This window comes from Lithobates pipiens, unplaced genomic scaffold (assembly GCF_037356315.1).
Source record: "Lithobates pipiens isolate NorthernLeopardFrog02 unplaced genomic scaffold, aLitPip1_a1.2 Scaffold_27, whole genome shotgun sequence".
Taxonomy (NCBI): domain Eukaryota; kingdom Metazoa; phylum Chordata; class Amphibia; order Anura; family Ranidae; genus Lithobates; species Lithobates pipiens.
Genome location: NW_027507788.1, coordinates 23,260,792 through 23,287,184, shown reverse-complemented (window position 1 = coordinate 23,287,184; position 26,393 = coordinate 23,260,792). Strand labels below are relative to the sequence as shown.

At 48.1% G+C, this 26,393-nt stretch overlaps 1 protein-coding gene across 1 annotated transcript in view; it reads left to right on the top strand.

Annotated features, from left to right (window-relative positions):
* Positions 1–16,892: 16,892 nt before the first annotated feature.
* Positions 16,893–26,393, top strand: part of TMEM145 (transmembrane protein 145) — a 180,083-nt gene continuing 170,582 nt past the window's right edge. Inside the window, exon 1 of the mRNA XM_077456618.1 lies at positions 16,893–17,190. Coding sequence (XP_077312744.1) covers positions 17,092–17,190 — 99 coding nt within the window. The 5' untranslated portion in view covers positions 16,893–17,091. The remainder of the gene's footprint in view (positions 17,191–26,393) is intronic.

Genomic DNA, 26,393 nt, shown 5'->3' with positions numbered 1-26,393 from the left:
AGGCAACTATATATGGATTGGTTCCATCTTGTTTAGCCTGCAGGTTTATTGAGAAAAAAAAATAATTGGTTCCACCATCCATGTTCATCCATCCATGATCCATGTGTGGATGGAGGTATCTCCACTGCCAGCTTCAATATTCAGGCAGCCGTGGCACTTGTGGCTGCCTCCTGGCAATCTTCATCTGGAAGATGCAGTTAAAAAGCTCTTAATGCGAAGCTCCACCCAAAAGGGGAAGTTTTGCTTTAGGGCCTCCTCTCCTGCTCCTATTTGTGAAATGGCACTTTTGAGGAGGGGGGACCCACTCCCACTTCTGCTCTAACCACCACAGTCTTCTGGGACACGTGACAGGTCCCATAAGACTGTAGGACCATTCACAATGCGCAGTGCAACTGGCGCGTGCGTAGTGGGCACCTGGCTGTGAAGCTGCAAGCTGCCCACAATTAAGATGCTGGTCCCTTACAGATGACAGGCTGTTTATTAAAAGTCAGCAGGTACAGGCTGACTTTTAATTTTTACACAGGAGACTGGAGCTCCTCTTTAAATACAGTAGAGTCTCTCTCCTCTGGACTACAGTTCCCACAATGCAGTGCTGCCTGAGTCAGTCTATTAAAGCGGTAGTAAACCAATGGCAATTTTTTTTTATGTGCTAGTATGCATCGCATACTGACTGCCTCCTTAGGTAAGTGTAACATCTTATTTATTTTAACCAGATAAAAATAATAAAAAATAATAGCTTTTACTATCACTTTAAAGTTGTAATAAACCCCCAAAGTAATGTAATATATTGCAGCTTACTAGTCATTAGATGTGGTGGCTGCATTCGTTTTCTTCTTTGGTCTTTCTTTCCCCCCTGTTTTTCATCTGGTGATCTGGCCAGTAGCACGCCTCCTGTATTAGAGCCCCTCCACCCTGGATGAAGAAGCAAGAAAGACACCTTTAGGCCGGGTTCACACCATAGCGATGCGGGAACGCCGCGAATCCGCTGCGTTTTCCCGCATCGCATGCCTCCCGCCAGCAGTTCACACTGCCCTATGCGGACTGCTGGGAGTGTCAATGAAATGTTAATGACACCCCCAGATCCGTCCGCATATCGCAGTGCGATCTGCACACTCGCACAGGAATCGGATCGCATGGTGTGAACACCCATGCGATCCGATTCTGCTGCGGACCAAAAAAAGGGTCCCGTGCGAGTTTGCGGCGGGAGCGATGCGAATTCAGCCATACTATCTGTATGGCTGAACTCGCATCGCTACGGAGATCGGATGTGATTTGCACTGCAGTGTGGTGCGAATCACATCCGGATCTCCCCCCGCAGCGGTGTGAACCGGACCTTAGACAGCAGCATTTTCAGTTTGGGGCGATGTTAGTCTTCAGTCTAGGGCGGTAGTTATAGATGGACCTGGATGCACTAACAAACGGAAGCTGGCTTTCTCAGGGTATAGCGTGGGACCAGATCTAACATGAAAAACAAAAATATATATAAAAATACAAATTTCTCCACCTCCTGGTTTTGGACTGGCAGAGGTATGTGCTGCACATCTTCCTGAGGTCACGATAATGTTTATATATATATATATATATATATATATATATATATATTTTTTTTTTTTTTTATATTATTATGTATTCTTATATATATTTTTGCTTTTCATGTTAGAGCTGGATTATTGTGGTGTTTCCCCGAGGAAGCCACCACTGGCGAAACATGTTGGGATTCAACATCCATCTGTGACCACTTTTTTCTTCTCCCTTGGGTCATCAGCAGCAACCCAATATTTGAATTCTATATGCTCTATCATTGATTTTAACTATTTCTGTAGCCCCTGTTTATCCTTGTCTTTCTCCTTTTGTATTCAATAAAATGAAATTATATTTTTATCCAACTTTTTATGAATCAATTGTTGGTAGCACCGCTATAATCCCATTCCTCTACATTTACAACCATGATATTTCTGCTTTTACCTATGTTAGCTATAAAAGCCCTCTATCGTGTGCCTCTCTGAAACAGCTTGATTGTTTCTTAAATAGCCCAGCCATGCCAGGAGCGTTACAGAGGGGGAGCCAGAAGCGCCTGAGGTAGACTCTGGGTTGCCATTTGAGCTTCTCTTCTTTATATTGCGTTGGTCAGCAGAGCAGAACCCGCCTTGGGTTGAGAATTGAATGCTGATAATGATATTGATGGACTCGTGTTCTCAGCCTGCACAGTGTATGGCTAGGAGCCAGAATGACACCTAATACCTTCATTCTCTCCCTTTACTGTAACACAGATCACCTGTGTATGGGTAGTACTCCCTTGTACGCCACCAGCCTTGTGCATAAAGACAAAAAAACAAAGGTATGATCTGGAGCAGCCTTTTTACCCTAGAGGAACCTTTGAAATATTTTCAGGTCTGGTGTGATGCTGCTGGCTCTGCTGAGCGGCGTTCTACCCAAAAATATACAGGCGCCATCAGATGAGAGGTCAATGAGCCCCATAGTCTGAGGAACCCCTAACGACCTCTGGAGGAACCCTAGGGATCCATAGTACCCTATGTGAAAATGGCTGATCTAGTATGTTTATTTACATTGAGAGTGTACCGCATGTTTAATAAATCTTGATTGCATTCTTTACCACATCCCTGTTTTTTTTTTTTTTTTTACTTTATGTATGTGTAACTAATTTATTTATTTAGCAGCACACCCTGAAGACCAGTGGTGGTCAATTTACTTGATATAGGGGGGCCTTGAGTGCGGTCCCTAATATATCCAACTAGCAGCATATAATAGACAGTGATTATAATGCTACAGAAAGCCAGGGCTGGACTGGGACAAAAATGTGGCCCTGGACTTCATCATGAAAGGCCCACTTTAATTTTGAGCTTCTCCATCAGCACTTCCCCTTACATCAGACTGTGCTCCCTCTTCTCCCCCTCCCACGTGTACTCACAGTTTTGAAGGTAGCTTCTGGTTCCTCTCTCCAGTCATTTGATAAGTGATAAGGGGAGAGAGGATGGAACGTCTGCCAGCTGTCTATCTCCCCCTGCAGGCTGGAGGGAGCAGAAAGCCTAATGCTCTCTCCAGCAAGTGACGGCAGCTGCTCCTCCTAACAGGAGTGAAATCACAATCACTCACTATCAGAGAGGAGCGGCTCCAAGACTGCACCTGATCGGCCCACTGGGCCATCGGCCCACCGGGAAACTCCCTGTAGTCCCAATGGCCAGCACATGCCTGCAGAAAGCTATAAAAACACTCCCGACATGCAACAGGAGATGGCTATAGACTACAAGCATGCTAAAAGAGAAGGTCAGAGAGTGCAGACATGAGTTGGAGACTTGAGACATTTTTCAGGAGACTATCATAGACTGGAGACAGGGGAGTACCTACAGGTGGTGCAGTGGGCGCAATTATGACCTGGCCCCATGCTCCAGGGCAGAGCCGGGACAAGGGGTGGGCAGGAGGGACGGTTGCCCCTGGAGCAATGGTTTATTGCAGGGGTAGGGGGCACCCTGACCCTAACTCTAAGGGAAAGGGGGGCACAGTTTGGCATCTTTGCCCTGGGCGCTGGATAACCTTGTCCCGGCACTGCTCCAGGGGGCCCAAGGGACCCCAGATGTTTTGGAACTACATTTCCCACGATGCTCCACTACACTGCAGAGTGCCAGAGCATCATGGGAAGTTCAAAAACATCTGGGGTACCAAGGTTTCGCCATCACTGATTATAGAGGAACTGATCACTCCTACAGCCGCTGAATGTCCACTTCTTCTCCTCTCCCTCCCGCAGGCATCCAGCAGCTGCAGGAGAGAGGGGATTGGTTCCTCCCTATGCTGATATCCCTCCTATCTAGCTTCTTAATGCTCCCCCCGGGCCCCTGTCCTCTCTCCTGACCCCCCCCCCCCCCCCCCCATCCACCGCAGCTCTCCTGGGTTCTCCCGCAACTAGTATAAGCCAGTTCGAAGAATATGTTTTCTTCACTGGCTTAAAGAGGAAGTAAACCCTGATTACTTCCTCTTTCATTCCCTGCAAAGGTAAAGCATAATGGACTACCAAGCATCGCATAGTAGTCCAATATGAGTCACTTACCTGACACAGGAGCCAGCGAAGTCACCGCTGTCCCCTGTAGTCCGGCACATCCATATTCTCGGTGGGGTCTCGCAGCTCCGCCTCTGTCATTCGGCGAAGCCGCGATGACGTCACTCCCGCACATGCGCACGGGAGCGGAGACACGCGCGGCATCTTCGTTGTTGGGCGATGCCGCGCTCGGTGCGCCTGCGTGCCGTTGTCTACGGCGCATGCGCCGTAGACAGCGGTGCCTGTCTTCGGGCAAATATCTCCTAAACCGTGTAGGTTTAGGAGATATTTCTTGGACCTACAGATAAACCTTAATCTAGGCTTACCTGTAGCTCAAAGTGTGTTGTAAGGGTTTACAACCACTTTAAGTAAGCATCTAGGTAAGACTACTGTCTGCTGGGGCCTTGAGGGCCACACAAGAAATACCAATACGTTGCATGTGACCAACAGGCTGTAGACAAATGCAGACTTTCAGTCCCTTTAAGGAGAAGTAGGGGGTATGGTGTTAGTCCATCCAAATTTTATCCTGTATTGAGCCCTAATGAAGGGGCAGAGGTGTTGGCCCCCAAAACAATGTGGGTATTTCTATATGGCTTTTTAACCAATTAAAATGATTTCAAAACCCCTTTTTCCATTTTTGGTCCGGTGCTTCTTTTTGTATTTCTATATTATGCAGGGAGGTATGCTGTGCATGCGTGGACATTATGGCAAGAGCTACTGACCAAAACTTAATTTTGCATTAATACAAACCTGGAAAATATGTTGCCCTTTTATAGAAATAAATTGCTAACCATGATTTAAGCACATCAGTCAAAACCTTTTTTAATTTTGGACATTGTAAGGAAGGTTTAGATCATTTTTTTAAAATTGCTTTTTCACTAGGCAGTGGAGTTTTGCTTTAGCCCTTGTACACACGGTCGGAGATTTCGACAACCAAATCCGTCGGATCTTGTCCGAAACTGTTGCATACACACGGTCGGACTAAGTTGTCCAAAAATCCGATCATTCAGAACGTGATGACGTTATTTCGTTACGATGTGACTACATTCAGGCTAGTAGCCAATAGCTTTGATGTAGGAATTTGATCTGAGCATGCGTGGCACTTGGTCCGATCAAAATTCTCTACACATGATCGGAGTATGTCCGATCGAACCAGTTGGTCGGAAAATATTTCCAACAAGTTGGAAAATTGGGTCCGACGGATATTCCAACGGAATCAGTCCGATGCATACCACACACAGTCGGATTATCCGACGACACGGTCCGATAGGACACATTCCGACGGATTCTCCGACCGTGTGTACAAGGGCTTACTCCGTGTGGTCACCAAGGCAGGAAGTGTGCAAAATCTGCTTCTCCCTGCAGCAACAGACCCCTGCAATTGTGATCTATTAAATGGTGATCACAGCCTGCTACAAATGACAAAGTGGTCTTTTGCTTGTAGAGCTACATACACTATGTTACCAAAAGTATTGGGACACCTGCCTTTACACGCACATGAACTTTAATGGCATCCTAGTCTAAAGTCTCCTACATGCAGTACGATTGTTGGCCAACCGAGCGTCTGATATTTGTCAAAAGGGCGTGTGCCAGGATCTTGTCTTGCATACTAACGGTACACAATTGTCTTGCAATAAACATGAACGTAGTGACGTACTATGAGAAATTTCAGCTCTTGAGCGCCACCCTTTGGGCCCCTTTTGCTAATTTCTTGTTTGGTGAGCATTGATTCCGAGCATGCGTGTTTGTACTTTCGACTTTTGTGTGACAGATTTGTGTGCTGACCATACGAAAATCTGACGTCACACCGTTGTCCGCCGGAAAAATTTACTAGCCTGTCATCCAACATTTGTTGGTGGAAAATTGGACAAAAATTGTGAAAAGGAGCGTACTAATGGTAAGATTTTAGGACAAAAGTATGTCAGCAGACAATCCACTGCCAACAATCGTACTGTGTGTATGAGGCTTTAGTCTGTAGGGTTCAATATGGAGTTGGCCCACCCTTTGCAGCTTTAACAGCTTCAACTCTTCTGGGAAGGCCGTCCACAAGGTTTAGGAGTGTGTCTATGGGAAGGTTTGACCATTCTTCCAGATACAAAAATAAAAAAGTGAAATAATAAAAAAGTAAAAAAATTAAAAAGTATGGGACTTTGAGTGAGGCAGGCTAAGGCACAATATGGGAGTAAAGATTTATTAGCATAAGTGTCAAAATGCGTAACATTATACATGAAAAGTAAATGCTCAAAGCATATACAACACCCTAAAATAATGAGTATAATGAACTTGAAAAACATTATATACATATAACCATAATGTAAAACATGAATGCCATAGCAAGAAAGCAAATATACACGGTACATACGTGTGATGGAATAAACCTTGTGATGTAAACATAATTGTCCATAAAACCAATGATGGAAATGGGGACTGCATCCTTAAAATCTTGACGCGTTTCATCGATAATCCGACTCATCAGGAGCAGATGCTAGAGTATCTGTAGATAATAAAAAATGGTCTAAATAAAAACCCATGTTGTGGGGAAGTTATATGTAAAAAAAAATTGTTTAAATAGATTGTCTAATCCATAAACTTACATCCCATTGAATGTTGAACCCAAGTAATAATGGTGTGCAAGAGTTGCCATATCAGTCATTCTTCCAAAAGCACATTTGTGAGGTCAGGCACTGATGTGGACAAGAAGGCCTGGCTCACGGTCTCCAATCTAGTTCATCCCAAAGGTGTTCTATTGGGTTGAGATCAGAAGGTCCATAAAGACATAGATGAGCGAGTTTGTGGTGGAAGAACTTGACTGGCCTGCACTGAGTCCTGACCTCAACCTGATAGAGCAGGTTTAGAATGAATTAGAGCGGAGACTGCGAGCCAGGACTTCTCGTCCAACATCAGTGCCTAACCTAACAAATGCGCTTCTGGAAGAATGGTCAAACATTCCCATAGACACACTCCTAAACCTTGTGGACAGCCTTCCAAGAAGAGTTGAAGCTGTTATAGCTGCAAAGGGTGGGCCAACTCAATATTGAACCCTACGGACTAAGACTGGGATGCCATTATGTGCTTCTAAAGGCAGGTGTCCCAATACTTTTGGTAATATAGTGAAAGAGAGGCTGAATCAGGGCTCCTTTATATTGTATTTTTTTTCATGTTATGTACACGCATGCGTACTTCATAGAAGGATGGGGCCATCTTTGTTTGAGCACCATCCATCTTTTACTTCTTGGACTAAGGTGTAGGGTTGCCAACCTCCCTCAGCATTTTTTACTGACAAAACATAGAAAATTTACTGGCGGAACACATTTTTTACTGGCAACCTGAGAAATTGCAGAACTCCTATTGAAAACAAACACAGTGAATATTTGAACAGTATAAACATGATATGGAAACACTGACAATACCTATAACAAAGTAATTTGCTTGATTTACACTTAAAAAGTCAACAGCATGAAATGATCAGCCCCTGATATTTACTGGCAGTTGAAAAAATCGCAGATTTTTACAAACTGTCAGTAAATTTACCTGGCGGTTGGCAACCCTGCTAAGGTGCCAGATTAGAGATGGCACAATCATGTAATCCCTGATGCCTGTGCCATGTAATATATGAATGTATTCATGCAGACTTTTTATTGAAAGGCCCATTTTAAATGATAAAAATACTAAAAGCTGAACTCCAGGCATATACAAAAAACGCAAATTGATGCAGCTCTGTATTTATTATACATTAACTACAAATATTTCTTAAATGCATGCAGTTCTAGTACCTAAATTTCACCTGGTATCATAATCTTTCAGTCCCTGTATAGAACTCAGATTGGGAGAGGGAGCAGCACAAGGAGCAAATTAGGTTTGCTGCATTGCTCATGTACAAATAAGGAACATACTGATAGGAGGAGAGAGCAGAGTGATTAGGAGGAGAGAGCAGAGTTGAGCCCATCATTTATCAGCTTCTTTTTTTCGCTGTCCAATCACAGTCTGCGGAAGAGACAAGACCAGTACAGTGGAACCTTGGATCACAAGCATAATCCATTTCAGGAGAATACTTGTAATCCAAAGCACTTGGATATCAAAGCGGGTTTCCCCATAGAAGTCAGTGGAAACAAAGATAATTCGTTCAGCATTGACTTCTATTGCATGCAATCCCGCATGTAGCCAGAGGTGAGAGGGGCACCAGAGAGCCTCGGAAATACTCGAGGACAGCTCAGCTGAACTCGGAAAGCTTCAGAAACCCTCGAGCATGGAGTATTTCCGTGTGTTTCCGAGTATTTCCGAGTGATGCCAAGTACACTCGAGAATGGAGTATTTACGAGTGTTTCTGAGTATTTCCAAGTGATGCCAAATATTTCCGAACGGCTCCGAACTGTTCTGAGTGTCACCGGCGCCCCCCACACCTCTGGCCAAATGTGGTACTGCACACCTCATTAGCTTGAATTCTGCTAGTTTTTACGAGACAACACTCGCAAACCAAATCAGAATTAAAAAAAAAAAAAGTCGCTCGTCTTTCAAAACACTTGTTAACCCCATTACTCGTAAACCAAGGTTCCGCTGTAATTGTTTCTAATTACAGGAAATAAATACCAGGCCTCCTGCCCTACTAGACTGGACTGTGCTGCGTGGCAGAGCTGTGTAAATCTCAGGACTGGCTACACACATATAAACATCTTTTGGCAAGTAAACTGGCTATATGTATTTCTTTTCTGTTAGCATGGAGTCCTAATTTGATCTAGAAATAATATTTCTTTGGTAAAACTCTGAGGTGTTACAAAGTTTTGAGTTTATTATTATTATTATGATTATTATTATTATTATATATATATTATTATTATTATTTTTTTGTATATTATTACCCACTAAACTAGACAAAAATACCCTCTAGAGCAGGGATATGCAATTAGCGGACCTCCAGCTGTTACATAGTTACTCTGTTTCCCCTAAAATAAGACCTAGCATGAGTGTCGGTGATGGCTGCAATATAAGCCCTACCCCCCCCAAAAAAAACATCCTCTTTTCCCAAAAATAAGCCCTACCCTTAGAATAAGACATAGAAGGACTTTAACTAGGGCTTATTTGGGGGGTAGGGCTTATATTGCAGCCATCGTCGACAATCACGCTAGGTCTTATTTTAGGGGAAACAGGGTAGTAAGGTTGAATAAAGACACCAGTCCATCCAGTTCAACCTGAGTGAGTGTCTACAATTGTCCCTATCCCTGTGAATTGCACACTCACATCGGTCCCTACCCTCAAGGAGCCCACAATCCAAGGTCCCCATTCATATACTAGGGCCAATTTTGGACAAAGGCCAATTAGCCTACCTGCATGTCTTTGGAGTGTGGGAGGAAACCGGAGAACCCGGAGGAAACCAACGCAGGCACAGGGAGAACATGCAAACTCCAGGCAGGTAGTGTCGTGGTTGGGATAATTGATTGGGATTGTTGCAGAACTACAAGTCCCATGAGGCATAGCAAGACTCTGACAGCCACAAGCAGGACACCCAGAGGCAGAGGCATGATGGGACTTGTAGTTTTGCAACAGCTGGAGGTCCGCTAATTGCATATCCCTGCTCTAGAGTACACTTACCATCTAATGAGAGCCTGTGGTCTAATCTAGTTTTGCACAGGCGAGGTGTAATTTTGGATATTTCATTGAATACTTTACGCACCCTTAGTTCAAAAATTCTAATTTCCTGATTAAATGGACACAAAAATTGCTTGGATTGAATATAAAATTGCAGATCCAATGAAATATGCAAACTGTCATTTGCCTATTCAGAAATAGACTATCCTCCAAATCCCCAAGTTCTTCATATTCGACAGTAATGACAAATTCCTTGCTATCCTTGTGCAGCTCCTCTACTGATCTGCATACTCATCCTCTGATGTATTTAAACAAGGATCAGACTACTCAACGTAGCATGCACAAAGGTTTTTATGAATACTTGAGTCTCAATTTTTCTCCAGAACATGGACTGCCAAGTAGTAATAACTGTCTTATAAGGAACTGCAGTTTTTTTTCAGTAAATGTCTGTAATTTTAGGTCTATAACCATAGTAAACAATTATATTTCATACAGAAAGTGGAGTCTTAATACGATACATTTTGATGCCCTCTTTGTTTGTACTCTTCACCCTTCTGGGTGCTAATTCCGACCAGTATGCAAAGGGATTGATTTACTAAAATTGGAGAGCGCAAAATCTGGTGAAGTTGTGCCTGGTAAGCCAATCGGCATCTAACTTCATCTTGTTCAATTAACCGCTTCAGCCCCGGAAGGATTTACCCCCTTTCTGACCAGAGCACATTTCGCGTTTCGGCACTGCGTCGCTTTAACTGACAATTGTGCGGTCGTGCGACGTTGTACACAAACAAAATTCTTTTGGTGGTATTTGATCACCTCTGCGGTTTTTATTTTTTGCGCTATAAACAAAAAAAGACCGACAATTTTGAAAAAAAAAAAAAGCTATATTTTTGACTTTTTGCTATAATAAATATCCCCCAAAAATATATAAAAAAAACATTTTTTTTCCTCGGTTCAGGCCGATATGTATTTTTCTACATATTTTTGGTAAAAAAAAAAAAAACATTGCAATAAGCGTATATTGATTGGTTTGTGCAAAATGTATAGCGTCTACAAAATAGGGGATAGTTTTATAGCATTTTGTATTATTCATTTTTTTTTTTTATTAGTAATGGCGGCGATCTGCGATTTTTATTGGGACTGTGAAATTATGGTGGGCACATCGGACACTTTTGACACTATTTTGGGACTATTGTCATTTATACAGTGATCAGTGCTATAAAAATGCAGTGATTACTGTGTAAATGAAGGGGTTAACCATTAGGGGGAGATGAAGGGGTTAAGTGTGTCCTAGGGAGTGATTCTAACGGTGGGGGAGTGGCTACAGGTCACATGACAGCGATCACCACTCCCAATGACAGAGAGCAGTGATCTCTGTCAAGACACTAGGCAGAACAGGGAAATGCTTCGTTTACCTCTCCCCGTTCTGCCTCTCTGTGACAGGATCGTGACACTGGTGGACATCGAGTCCACGAGACCCACGCGTGCCCGCAGCACCGCTTCTTAAAGGGGATGTACCTGTATGCCCTTTTGCCCACCAGTGCCATTCTGCCGACTTATATTGGCGTGCGCTGGTCGAGAAGCGGTTAAAGTGGAAGTCCATCTAAAGCCCCATACACACTATGACATTTTCTGCTGATTTTTGTCTTCAGATTTACCAAAACCATATAGTAGAAGGACCTGCCTGATTGCAAACAAATTGAAACTCCTAAGGTTTGACCTCATATTACATGGCTTTGGTAAATCTGAAGGAAAAACTCAGCAGAAAATCTGCTACAGACATCCACGATCTAACAGTAACACATACCTCCCAACATTTTGAGATGGGAATGAGGGACACCTACTAGCAAACGTATGTAGGCATAGGACACGTCCCCTGACACACCCCCTAAAAGGAGACTTAACCAAAAAAAAAAGGTTCATTAAATCCACAAGGGCTTTTTTTTTTAGCACTAATATTCAAAATGAGGGACAAATGAGGAGGAAAGGGGAACAGAGGGACATTGCTCCAAATCAGGGACAGTCCCTCGCAATCAGGGACAGGTGGGAGGTATGCTAACCTATCTAGCCCTGTAAAGAAGAAATCGGTATACATACCTTTTTTGAAGCCGATCTGATCCGTTCTCCAGCGGCGGAAGCTCTCCAAAGGACACAGCCGACATTGGCTTTGAAATTAATGAGAAGTGATGTCATCCATAGACTTACTATGGGGCTTTCGTTGTTGGCTGTGTCCTCTACACCCACCTCCACAGCGAAGCCGCAGATGACAGCTCAGCATGGGATCGAGTTGAATCGGCTTCAGAAAAGGTATGTATACTGATTTCTTCTTTACAGGGCATCCAGCTCAGTTAGTGTTAGATCGTGGATGTCTGTAGATGCAGGGGTTTTAGTGTTAGGGTGGACTTATGCTTTAAAGCGGAGGTCCACCCTAAAGTGGACCTTCCGCTCATCGGAACCCTCCCCCCCTCCGGCGCCACAATTGGCACCTTTCAGGGGGGGGGGTGCAGATACCTGTACAGTACAGGTATCTGCACCCACTTCCGGGATAGCTCTCTGCGGAAAGGGGCGTAGATTACGCCCCTTTCCGCAAGTGCCCGCCCCTTTCCGCAAGTGCCCCGCTGCCTGCTGGGAAACACACAGATCCCAGAGGCAGCGGGGACCGTCCTTATTGCGCAGCGCGACTCGCGCATGCGCAGTAGGGAACCGGGAAATGAAGCCGAAAGGCTCCATTTCCTGATTCCCATACCCAAGATGGTGGCGGCAGCACCCGAGAGACGATCTAGAGATCGGCTTCGGGTGCCGACATCACGGGCGCGCTGGAGAGGTAAGTGTCACTATTTTAAAAGTCAGCAGCTGCAGTATTTGTAGCTGCTGGCTTTAAAAAAAAAAAAAAACGCGGAGTCCCGGCGGACTCCCGCTTTAAGCGTTGACAATAAACCTGGAAGCTGATTGGTTTCTATGAAGAGCTGCACCAGATTTTGTACTCTCCAGTTTTAGTAAATCAACCCCAAAGCCTTTCCTCCAAAACCCCAAATTCTGATCACCTGTCCAGTACAGTCCAGTACACCCCGACCGCTTTACAATATAAAGAGTCTCCTCCATTATACACAAGCTAAAAAATCCTGATCCCCCTGATCCCTATTCTCTACTGTGTACAGCTTCCCTTGGGACACTAATCCCCTTCCTGTATACACTTACCCCAGGTTTCTAATAACCCTCCCCAAAACGTTGTGCTGCTACCCTTCTGGATTATGATTACCTCCAGTGTAGAATGCTTGATATCCTTCAATATACAGAGATTGTCAAACACAAGACTGTTTCATGCGGCCCTCACACCTCTCCTGCAGCTGCAGAAGCCCCCCACCTCATTTCTCCCCCCACCTTGTCTCAGCAGTCGGCAGCAGAAAAAGGACAGAACTGCTCCAACAGATTCTGCCCCTCTCTGTGCATAAAAAGGAGGGTTACACACCACTGGTATCATCCACAAGAAACTTTATTGGAGACTGCTCAGAAAGAACACCATGGCAGAACCATGTTCCATCTGAGCATGCTCCAATAAAGTTTCTTGTGAATGATACCAACGATGTGTGACCCTCATTTTCAGACTTGCGTCATCTGCTACAGGAGTGCGAGTGGTCTCTGTGCCGGTCTGGACCTGCCCTTCAGAGCTTAAAGAGGGATTCCGCCAAAAAAAATAATAATTAAAAGCCAGCAGCTATAAATACTACAGCTGCTGACTTTTAATAAATGGACACTCACCTGTCCCGGGTTCCAGCGATGCCGGCAGCCGAGGATGATCGATCGCTCAGCCCTCGGCTGCTGCCGCCGCCATTCTAGGTGAGGGAATCAGGAAGTGAAACGAATCGGCTTCACTTCCCGGTTCCCTACTGCGCATGCGCGACTCGCGCAGTGCAATAGGAAATCTCCGCGCTGTCACTGGGACCCGTGTGTGTCCCAGCAGACAGCGCGGCAGGGCAGGAAATGGCGTAGACTCCTGTGGGAGTCTATGCCCGGAAGTGGGTGAAAATACCTGTCTTTGACAGGTATCTCCCCTCCCCCCTGAAAGGTGTCAATTGTGACACCGGAGGGGGGGGTTCCGATCAGCGGAGGTTTCACTTTAGGGTGGAATCCCGCTTTAAGTCTTAAAGAGGAAGTAAACCCTGATGGGTTTACTTCCTCTTTCATTCCCTGCAAAGGCAAAGCATAATGGACTACTATGCATCGCATAGTAGCCCATTATGTGCCACTTACCTGACACATGAGCCAGCGAAGTCACCGCTGTCCCCTGTAGTCCGGCACATCCATCTTCTCGGTGGGGTCTCGCAGCTCCGCCGCTGTCATTTGGCGAAGCCACGATGACGTCACTCCCGTGCATGTGCACGGGAGCCGACACGCGTGGCAACTTCGCCATTGACGATGCCACGCTCAGTGCGCCTGCGCGCCGCTGTCTACGGCGCATGCGCCGTAGACAGCAGTGCCTGTCTTCAGCCAAATATCTCCTAAACCGTATAGGTTTAGGAGATATTTCTTGGACCTACAGGTAAGCCTTAATCTAGGCTTACCTGTAGGTCAAAGTGGTTTGTAAGGGTTTACAACCACTTTAAGTTACTAGTAAAACCAGTAATAATCAAATTCAGAGGCAATTTTTTGATATGATAAAGTGTAGATACATTTATATATATATATATATATATATATATATATATATATATATATATATATATATATATATAGTCTTACGCAGGGATCCTCAAACTACGGCCCTCCAGCTGTTGCGGAACTACACATCCCATGAGGCATTGTAAAACTCTGACATTCACAGACATGACTAGGCATGATGGGAATTGTAGTTCCTGAACAACTGGAGGGCCATAGTTTGAAGACCCATGGTCTTACAGATACAACTGGCCCTTTGAGGGCAACCATAATGCCTGAGATGAAATTGAGTTTGACACACCTGGCCTAGATCCTAATGACCCTTCCCTCTAGATCAACCTTTTCCCAACCCAAAGGAACTCTTGAAATAATTTTCACATCTCAGTGAATCTGAGATTAGTCCATTGGGGGTCATTAGGAAAATTGGTCCATTGGTGGCCAGTGGGAGGAATGTCTCTTACATTGGTGGCCAGTAGGAATAATGCCCCTTACATTGGTGGCCAGCAGGTATAATGCCCCTTACATTGGTGGCCTGTGGGAACAATGCTACCCTACAGACAGCTTTAAAGATCATTGGTGTCATGCTACAGGCTTTTCCAAGTGATGATGGATTTGGATCTATGAAGGCACCAACAAATGGAAGGTCAGTTAGCCACAGCTCAAGGAACCCGTAGCGACCTCTGGAGATAAATGAGAATGGGTGCTCTCGATCATGTACATCTCCAGTATACTGTAGGTGGATGTAGACCTTTTACCTCCAGTATACAGAGCTCCATATTCTTGTTTTCTCTCCAGTAGAGAAACCCTTGGATCTTGCTTCCTCTCTGTGAGTCCGGCTCCCCCCAGTATAGAAAGTCCCTCAGCTCCCTCTACACCCCGATCCTGATGCACTCATTTCTCTTGATCACTTCCACTATAGAAAGATCCTTCCCTTTCTATGCACAGTGACCCCCAGATCTTGAGCCAACCTTTTTGTGGATTCAAAGGACTTCAAGATTTTGATCCCTTCCACTAAAGAGCCTTCCCTTCCTATGTACAGTGATCCTCAGCTTCTGATCCCTCTTCTTTGTGCAATCTGTTTTCCCCATTATAGTGACCCCCCTGCCACATACCCCCAGATCTTGACCTCCTTCCTCTCTGAATCCTGGTTCCTATCTAGTAAAGAAAGTCCTCCTATGTATGGGGACCCCCCAGTCTTTATTCCACCTCTCTGTTTCTTGCCCCCTCCCCTCCTATATGGAGGAACCCCCAGATCCTGATCCCTTCCTTTGTGAATCCTGCACCTCTCCAGTATAGGGAGCCCTCCACCTTATTATTTACTGGGATTGCCAAATTTAGATCCCCTCCAGCATAGAGAATTCTCTTCCCTCTAATATACATGGACCCTAAGGTCCTAAATCATCTTTATTACATAGTAGTAGTAGCAGGTGAGGTTGAAAAAAAGACACAAGTCCATCAAGTCCAACCTATGTGTGTGATTATATGTCAGTATTACATTGTATATCCCTGTATGTTGTGGTCATTCAGGTGCTTATCTAATAGGGACCCCTGGATCCCCTCCTATATACATGGACCCCCGGATCCCCTCCTATATACATGGACCCCCGGATCTCCTCTTATATACAGGTATCCCAGGATCCCCTCCTATATACAAGGACCCCGGATCCTCTCCTATATGCAGGGACCCCGGATCATCTCCTATGTACAAGGACCCCCGAATCTCCTCTTATATACAGGGACCCCGGATCACCCCCTATATACAGGGACCCCCAGATCACCTCCTATATACAGAGACCCCGGATCTCCTCTTATATACAGGGACACCTGGATCCCCTCCTACATACAGGGACCCCCAGATGCTCTCCTATATACAGGGACCCCCAGATCTCCTCATATACAGGGACCCCCAGATCCTCTCCTATATACAGGGACCCCCGGATCTCCTCTTATATACAGGGACCCCCAGATCTCCTCTTATATATAGGTACCCCCAGATCCCCTCCTATATACAGGGACCCCCAAATCCCCTCCTATATACAGGGACCCCCAGATCTCCTCTTATATACAGGGACCCCCGGATCCCCCTATATACAGGGACCCCCAGATCCCCTCCTATATACAGGGACCCCGGATCTCCTCATATACAGGGACCCCCAGATCCCCTCCTATATACAGGGACCCCCAAATCCCCTCCTATATACAGGGACCCCCAGATCCCCTCCTATATACAGGGACCCCCGGATCTCCTCATATACAGGGACCCCCAGATCCCCTCCTATATACAGGGACCCCCAAATCCCCTCCTATATACAGGGACCCCCAGATCTCCTCTTATATACAGGGACCCTCGGATCCCCCCTATATATAGGTACCCCCAGATCCCCTCCTATATACAGGGACCCCCAGATCCTCTCCTATATACAGGGACCCCCGGGTCTCCTCTTATATACAGGGACCCCCAGATCCTCTCCTAAATACAGGGACCCCCAGATCCTCTCCTAAATACAGGGACCCCCAGATAGACCCCTCTCCTCTCCGTATCCCGCTCCCCCTCCTGTCTCCCGTGTCTCTGCAGTGCTCGCCCCCGTGTCCTGTGCCCGCGCTGTGCTCGGTTCTCCCGGTACCGCCTCCCTCCCCGGTGATGCATTCCGGAGCTGCAGCTGTCTGTGTCCCCGTGTCCGGTGTCCGGTGATGAACCGTCTCCTCTGCTGATCACCATCCTCCATCTGTAACCGGAACCGGTCCGGTGCTGCGGTGTCTCATCTCTCCCGTCCTTCTCTCTTCATCCTCCGCCGGTCCCGGTGATGGGGCCCCCAGCGGGCCCCGGGCTGCTGCTGCTTCTTCTAGGATACCTGCGGATCTGTGCGGCCAAATATGTGCGGGGCAACCTGAGCACCAAAGAGGTGAGAGAGAGAGCCAGGGGCCACACTGAGAGAGCCAGGGGCCACACTGAGAGAGCCAGGGGCCACACTGAGAGCCAGGGGCCACACTGAGAGAGACAGGGGCCACACTGAGGACCAGGGGCCACACTGAGAGCCAAGGGCCACACTGAGAACCAGGGGCCACACAGAGCCAAGGGCCACACTGAGAACCAGGGGCCACATTGAGAGCTAAGGGCCACACTGAGAGCCAGGGGCCACAGGGGGCACACTGAAAGAGAGGGGGCACACTGAGAGCCAGGGGCCACACTGAGAGAGAGGGGGCACACTGAGAGCCAGGGGCCACACTGAGAGCCAGGGGCCACACTGAGAGAGAGAGACAGGGGCCACACTGAAAGAGAGCCAGGGGCCACACTGAGAGAGCCAGGGGCCACACAGAGAGCCAGGGGCCACAGAGAGAGAGAGAGGGGTCACACTGAGAGCCAGGGGCCAGAGAATGAGCCAGGGGCCACAGAGAGAGAGAGAGAGAGCCAGGGGCCACACAAAGAGAAAGGGGCCACACTGAGAGCGAGAGATAAGGGCCACACTGAGAGCGAGAGATCGGGGCCACACTGAGAGCGAGAGATCGGGGCCACACTGAGAGCGAGAGATCGGGGCCACACTGAGAGCGAGAGATCGGGGCCACACTGAGAGCGAGAGATCGGGGCCACACTGAGAGCGAGAAATCGGGGCCACACTGAGAGAGAGAGAGACCGGGGCCATACTGAGAGAGAGAGACAGCAGCCACACTGAGAGCCAGGGGAAACACTGAGAGAGAGAGAGCCAGGGGCCACACTGAGAGCCAGGGGCCACACTGAGAGCCAGGGGCCAGAGAATGAACCAGGGGCCACAGAGAGAAAGAGCCAGGGGCCACACAGAGAGAGGGGCCACACTGAGAGTCAGGGGCCACATGGAGAGAAAGGGGTCACACTGAGAGAGAGGGGCCACAGAGAGAGAGAGAGAGGGGCCACACTGAGAAAAAGAGGACACTGAGAGGGAGAGAAGGGACACACTGAGAGAGAGGGGCCACACTGAGAAACGGGGCCACACTGAGAGACAGGGGCCACACTGAGAGACAGGGGCCACACTGAGAAACGGGGCCACACTGAGAAACGGGGCCACACTGAGAGACAGGGGCCACACTGAGAAACGGGGTCACACTGAGAGACAGAGGCCACACTGAGAGACAGGGGCCACACTGAGAGACGGGGCCACATTGAGAGGGAGAGGGGCCACACTAAGAGACAGGGGCCACACTGAGAGAGAGAGGAGCCACACTGAGAGACAGGGGCCACACTGAGAGACAGGGGCCACACTGAGAGAGAGGGCCACACTGAGAGAGAGGGCCACACTGAGAGAGAGAGGGGCTACACTGAGAGATGGGGCCACACTGAGAAACAGGGTCACACTGAGAGACAGGGGCCACACTGAGAGACAGGGGCCACACTGAGAGACAGGGGCCACACTGAGAGAGAGGGCCACACTGAGAGAGAGAGGGGCTACACTGAGAGATGGGGCCACACTGAGAAACAGGGTCACACTGAGAGACAGGGGCCACACTGAGAGATGGGGCCACACTGAGAGACAGGGGCCACACTGAGAGACAGGGGCCACACTGAGAGATGGGGCCACACTGAGAGACGGGGCCACATTGAGAGGGAGAGGGGCCACACTGAGAGACGGGGCCACATTGAGAGGGAGAGGGGCCACACTGAGAGACGGGGCCACATTGAGAGGGAGAGGGGCCACACTGAGAGACAGGGGCCACACTGAGAGACAGGGGCCACACTGAGAGACAGGGGCCACACTGAGAGAGGGGCCACACTGAGAGACGGGGCCACACTGAGAGAGAGAGGAGCCACACTGAGAGAGAGAGGGGCCACACTGAGAGAGAGAGGGGCCACACTGAGAGACAGGGGGCCACACTGAGAGAGAGAGGGGCCACACTGAGAGACGGGGCCACACTGAGAGAGAGAGGAGCCACACTGAGAGAGAGAGGGGCCACACTGAGAGAGAGAGGAGCCACACTGAGAGACAGGGGGCCACACGGAGAGAGAGAGGGGCCACACTGTGAGAGAGGGGGCACACTGAGAAAGACAGGGGCCACACTCAGAGACAGGGGCCACACTCAGAGACAGGGGCCACACTCAGAGGCGGGGCCACACTGAGAGAGAGAGGGGCCACACTGAGAAAGAGAGGGGCCACACTGAGAAAGAGAGGGGCCACACTCAGAGACAGGGGCCACACTCAGAGGCGGGGCCACACTGAGAGAGAGGGGCCACACTGAGAGAGAGGGGCCACACTAAGAGACAGGGGCCACACTGAGTGAGAGGGACAGGGGCCACACTGAGAGAAAGTGGGACAGGGGAGGACACGGGGGGTAAGGGCCAAACTGAGATAGAGACAGGGGCCACAGTTGGGGGCCAGTGTGTGGACTTTTGTCTTCTCTGTTCTATAGACATTGTATATGGGGGACACTATATATATATATATAATACCCTGGACATACAGGATTCTTCTATTATCTATCTATCTGTATCTCCATTATAATACACACACAATGTATATGACATAATGTGTCTCTTTAATAAATGGATACAATGTAATCCTGGGATGTATTTGGTGTAGTGTTGATAATGTGTTGCACACAATCATGCTGTGATGTTTTATGTCTTCTATAGTGAATGGTGGAGATATGGAGATGTTTATACTTTTATATCTTTGCTTATGATATAAAATCTCCCTGGCAGGATAAATATTTTGGAGAAGTTTGGAGCTTGGTCCTGTATCTGTAGACGATGGGGGGACGATGTTTCGCTCAGATACAGAGAATTGGATGGCTCTGGCTGTGCGTTGTCATACTGTGGCGGTTCAATCTCGGTTTTATTTCGCAGACTTTACTTTGTTCTGCTCCAGCGTTGCTCAGAACGGATGGGAACGGATATATTTGGTGTACGGCCGACACTGGCTGTTGCCAGGACTACAATGAAGAGAATAGAGGGCTGGTTGTTAGGTGAATGCAGCTGTTGGCTCAGTGAGACGTTTTATATTGTGGGTTAGGATTTGGCGTTTGAATAATTCTGGTCTCCGTTCGGTTTATTTGGACAGATAGGTGCATGCAATGCCTAAACCGAGGATTTCCTTCATAGAGGTGACACTATAAGTGATATGTGTGTTTGAAGCTTTGTAGATTGTAAATATTTTTTAGCCTTTCTAGTCCCTATTCACACCTGATTTCCCCGAAGTGCTGCTATGCTCAACATCAAGATTCCCATTATATACGATGGTGCCCATTCATACCTGAACATTGTGTCACCTGAAACTCAGAAAAGTATAGGAGCTTCCTTGGGACAGTTGAGCATTTTTGGCCCCTATAGACTCAATGGGAGCTCCTGAAAAGACCTGAAAACATATCGTTTCTTGCCTCTCCCCCTAGTAACTAGCTTTTCATTGGCTAAAACAAAAATGCTCATGTCTGTAAACGCTCATAAAACGCATGTACAAACTCACAAAAAACTCATCTGGCGTGTGAGTCGGGAGGCTCTTCTAAACCTGGACAAACTCTTTACAATTTTATTGTACAATCTCTGTTCAATCTGCTGTATATTTACCGAAACATTATAGTAGGACACATCTAAATGCTCCATTTGAATCATATCCAATCCGGAAGCTCCTTGCACTACATATTGTAGCTCTAAAGGAGATTAGATTTAGTCACATTATGGTCCAGCCAGGGGTGTACCTACAGGGGTCACAATTGTGACTGGGGTCCCATGCTCCAGAGAGTGTACATTCAGATTGTATAGTGACCTTTAGTCACATTATGGTCCAGCCAGGGTTGTACCTACAGGGGTCACAATTGTGACTGGGGTCCCATGCTCCAGAGAGTGTACATTCAGATTGTATAGTGACCTTTAATCATGTTATGGTCCAGCCAGGGGAGTACCTACAGGGGTCACAGGGGTCGCAATTTCATCCTGACCCCATGCTTCTGGATAGGAGGGGCAGCGGGATATAGAGGAACTGATCTCCTCCTTTCTACAGCTGCTGAATGCCCGCTTCTCCTCCTCTCCCTCCCAGCTACAGGAGAGAGGGGATCGGTTCCTCTATATCAGGCATGTCCAAAGTCCGGCCCGCGGTCTGGTTTTGAACGGCCCGCCTGGTTGTTTAAACACATATATCTTTTGTGGCCCCCGGCGATCTCCCAGCGCCGGGGCCACAAAAGATATATAGTCCGGCTGCCTCGGAGGGAGAAGACGGGACGAGTGCTGTGCACACAGGAGGAGAATTTCCTGTTTACACGGCAGCTGTAATAGGAAGTCCCGTCTCTGCCATTGGATGACTGTACTGTCCATCAAAGGAGGCGGGACTTTCTCTTAAAGAGGCCGTTGTGTAAACAGGAGATTCTCCTGTAAGATGTCTTTGGCGCTCGTCCTGCCCTCCATGGCTGCACTGATGGTAATGGTAGCTGCATTCCTGGCAATGGTGGGTGAAATTCCTGGCAATGGTGGGTGAAATTCCTGGCAATGGTGGGTGAAATTCCTGGCAATGGTGGCTGCATTCCTGGCAATGGTGGCAGCATTCCCGGCAATGGTGGCAGCATTCCCGGCAATGGTGAGTGAATTTCTGGCATTGGTGGGTGCATTCCTGGCAATGGTGGCTGCATTCCTGGCAATGGTGCCTGCATTCCTGGCAATGGTGCCTGCATTCCTGGCAATGGTGGCTGCATTCCCAGCAATGGTGAGTGAATTCCTAGCAATGGCGGGTGAATCCCTGGCAATGGTGGCTGCATTCCCGGCAATGGTGGCTGCATTCCCGGCAATGGTGGGTGAAATACCTGGCAATGGTGGCTGCATTCCTGGCAATGGTGGCTGCATTCCTGGCAATGGTGGCAGCATTCCCAGCAATGGTGGCTGCATTCCCGGCAATGGTGGCTGCATTCCCGGCAATGGTGGCTGCATTCCCGGCAATGGTGGCTGCATTCCCGGCAATGGTGACAGCATTCCTGGCAATGGTGGGTGAAATTCCTGGCAATGGTGGGTGAAATACCTGGCAATGGTGGCTGCATTCCTGGCAATGGTGGCTGCATTCCTGGCAATGGTGGCTGCATTCCTGGCAATGGTGGCAGCATTCCCGGCAATGGTGGCAGCATTCCCGGCAATGGTGAGTGCATTCCTGGCAATGGTGGCTGCATTCCCAGCAATGGTGAGTGAATTCCTGGCAATGGCGGGTGAATCCCTGGCAATGGTGGCTGCATTCCCGGCAATGGTGGCTGCATTCCCGGCAATGGTGGCTGCATTCCTGGCAATGGTGGCTGCATTCCCAGCAATGGTGGCTGCATTCCCGGCAATGGTGGGTGAATCCCTGGCAATGGTGGCTGCATTCCTGGCAATGGTGGCTGCATTCCTGGCAATGGTGGCTGCATTCCCGGCAATGGTGGCTGCATTCCCGGCAATGGTGGCTGCATTCCCGGCAATGGTGGCTGCATTCCCGGCAATGGTGGGTGAATCCCTGGCAATGGTGGCTGCATTCCTGGCAATGGTGGCTGCATTCCTGGCAATGGTGGCTGCATTCCCGGCAATGGTGGCTGCATTCCCGGCAATGGTGGCTGCATTCCCGGCAATGGTGGCTGCATTCCCGGCAATGGTGAGTGAATTCCCTGGCAATGGTGGTTGCATTCCCGGCAATGGCGGTTGCATTCCCGGCAATGGTGGTTGCATTCCCGGCAATGGTGGCAGCATTCCTGGCAATGGTGAGTGAATTCCCTGGCAATAGTGGGTGCATCCCTGGCAATGGTGGGCGCTGCATTCCTAGCAATGGTGAGTGAATTCCTAGCAATGGTGGCTGCATTCCTGGCAATGGTGGGTGAAATTCCTGGCAATGGTGGGTGAAATTCCTGGCAATGGTGGCTGCATTCCTGGCAATGGTGGCTGCATTCCTGGCAATGGTGGCTGCATTCCTGGCAATGGTGAGTGAATTCCTGGCATTGGCGGGTGAATCCCTGGCAATGGTGGGTGCATTCCTGGCAATGGTGGGTGAAATTCCTGGCAATGGTGGGTGAAATTCCTGGCAATGGTGGCTGCATTCCCGGCAATGGTGAGTGAATCCCTGGTAATGGTGGCTGCATTCCCGGCAATGGTGAGTGAATTCCCGGCAATGGTGGGTGAATTCCCTGGCAATGGTGGGTGAATTCCCTGGCAATGGTGGATGAATTCCCTGGCAATGGTGGGTGAATTCCCTGGCAATGGTGGGTGAATTCCCTGGCAATGGTGGGTGCATCCCTGGCAATGGTGGGCGCTGCATTCCTAGCAATGGTGAGCGCTGCATTCATAGCAATTGTGGGTCTGCAGATAGACACTGACCCTTGTTTTGCTTCACAGTTCTTTATTTAAAATTTTAAGTTTTTTTTTCCTGAAGCTTCCCTCTTAGGGCCGGTTCACACAGCGAGGCGATGCGAGGCGACACGGCTCGCCTCGCTCCCGCAAGTCGCCCCCGTTCTGTACAATGGAACCGTTCTGAGAGGAGCGACTCGAGTCGCTCCGACTCAGAAAAAAGGTTCCTGACCTACTTCGGGGCGACTTCGGGGGCGACTTGCATTGACTTCTATACAGAAGTCCTCTGCAAGTCGCCGCTGAGGTCCCCGCAGGTCGCGGCGAGGCAAGTCGGAGACGCCTCGCCGAGCCTCGCTGTGTGAACCGGCCCTTAAAGTGAAGGTGCGTGTTATACGTCAATAAATATGGTGTATCCAAATAATACACTTGAGTTCATCTATTCACCACACACAGCCACAAAGGCAAGAGAATTCTTGTTGGGCCGTGTATTAGTGCTCGGATGGACACGCTTAGACCGAATTTTAATGGTTCAAAGAATGTCAGGCAAAATGGTCGGCCCTCGCGCATGTTCAGTTCATCAAATCTGGCCCTCTTTGAAAAAAGTTTGGACATCCCTGCTCTATATGCTGCTACCCCTTCTGCCCCTCTTATTCAGCTGCTTTGTGCCCCCCCCCCCCCCAGGCCACTGTCCTCTCTCCTGTCCCTCCCTGTGCTCTCCCTGTATTCCCATCTTCCTCCACTCTACCAGATTCCCCCCTCCCCTATCCTGCTGGCTGCTGCAAGGAATGGTGTCAGGATGGAGAGCGGGGAAGGGGCCAGTAAATGTGTCATTTACTGGCCCCTTCCTCATTTGAATAAATAGAGTCAGTGATCTGTACCGATCACCGATTCTGTCCATTCTTAACTAAAACATAGTAAACTGTGTTTACAATGCTTCAGTTTGTGAATGAACGGGAAGCCATTGTACAGAGCTATTTCCTGTTCATTCATTCTGTGCTGCAGAGCTGGAGATGGAGGGCTGTGTCCTCAATCTCCTTTCTGTGTCTCAGAGGTCTGTTTAGACCCTTCGTATCTCACCAAAGCCCCCCCAATGGGACTCCTAAAAATTGTAAAAAATAATAATAAAAAAAAAAAGATAATAAATTATAAAAAAATTAAATAACAAAAATAAAAAACTGCTGACACCAGTGGCGAAACCACCAGGGCCACAAAGGCTGGACTTGCGACCGGGTTCTGGTGTTCTGCTATCAGGCTTAAAGGGAAGGGCCCTGGACATAGGTCTGTGAGGGGAAGGGGGGTCCTTCATGGTTTCTTGCACTGGGAAGCGTATTTGTGAGGTCAGGCACTCATGTTGGATAAGAAGGCCTGGCTTGCAGTCTGCGCTCTAATTCATCCCAAAGGTGTTCTATCAGGTTGAGGTCAGGACTCTGTGCAGGCCAGTCAAAATCCTCCACCCAAAACTCGCTCATCCAGGTCTATGGACCTTGCTTGGTGCAGTGGTGCGCAGTCATGTTGGAACAGGAAGGGGTCATCCCTAAACTGTTCCCACAAAGTTGGGAGCATGAATTTGTCCAATATGTCTTGCTATGCTGACGCCTTAAGAGTTCCCTTCACTGGAATTAAGGGGCCAATCCCAACCCCTGAAAAACAACCCCACACCATAATTCCCCCTCCCCCAAATGATTTGGACCAGTGCACAAATCAAGGTCCATAAAGACATGGATGAGCGAGTTTGGGGTGGAGGAACTTGACTGGCCTGCACAGAGCCCTGACCTCAACCCAATAGAACACCTTTGGGATGAATTAGAATGGAGAATGCGAGCCAGGCCTTCTCATCCAACATCAGTGCCTGACCTCACAAATGCACTTCTGGAAGAATGGTCAAACCTTCCCATAGACACACTCCTAAACCTTGTGGACGGCCTTCCCAGAACAGTTGAAGCTGTTATAGCTGCAAAGGGTGGGCCAACTCCATATTGAACCCTACGGACGAAGACTGGGATGCCATTAAAGTTGATGTGCGTGTAAAGACAGGTGTCCCAATACTTTTGGTTTTATAGAGTTGGTGCTTCATATAATGAACTTGGTGTAGACTCCTGGGATATTGGCGTCATCTAGCCCAGGAGTCTTCAGGTACCCTAATAGTCTAATCCCGCTGTATTTCCAGACAGGAAATGATGTGATCGGGAGGAGTTAAGGAGCAGTTTGCTATAACAACGGGGCGGGAACTTCCGCCACCACCATTGCTATACAGTGGCAACCTGTTGACAACACCGTGAGTCAGGCACCGTCACTAGTGCGCACGCGCCAGATCGGGAGGTGCATGCTGGGTAAACCAGCTGCACTACATCCCGGAACTCACTGGCGCTGACTTCAGATGCCCACAATTAAGATGGCCGCCACCAGCATTTCGCCAGGGCCCAGTCACCTGGATATTTGGAAAGTATGTACAATATTGACAACATAAAAAAAGGGTTTTACAGTAAAACCTTGGATTGAGAGTAACTTGGTTTGAGAGCGTTTTGCAAGACAAGCAACATTTTTAAATACATTTTGACTTGATATACAAGCGATATCTTGATATACAAGTAGTGTCATGTCACAACTGAGTATAAAAGAGAAGAGAGGCGCCTCTAAGTGTAGTAATATGGTTACATTTAATGAAGGTACAACATTTATCAACATATTGCTACACTTAGAGGCTCCCCTCTTCTCTTTTATACTCTGGAGCTCCTGCTGGATTTTGCTTCTAATTCCCTTGTGGAGGATGTCATTTGTGGATGGACATTTTATGGTTACACAACCTGGTCACATTGCTATAATCTTTTTATATGGAGTATAAACTGAAGGACCTAT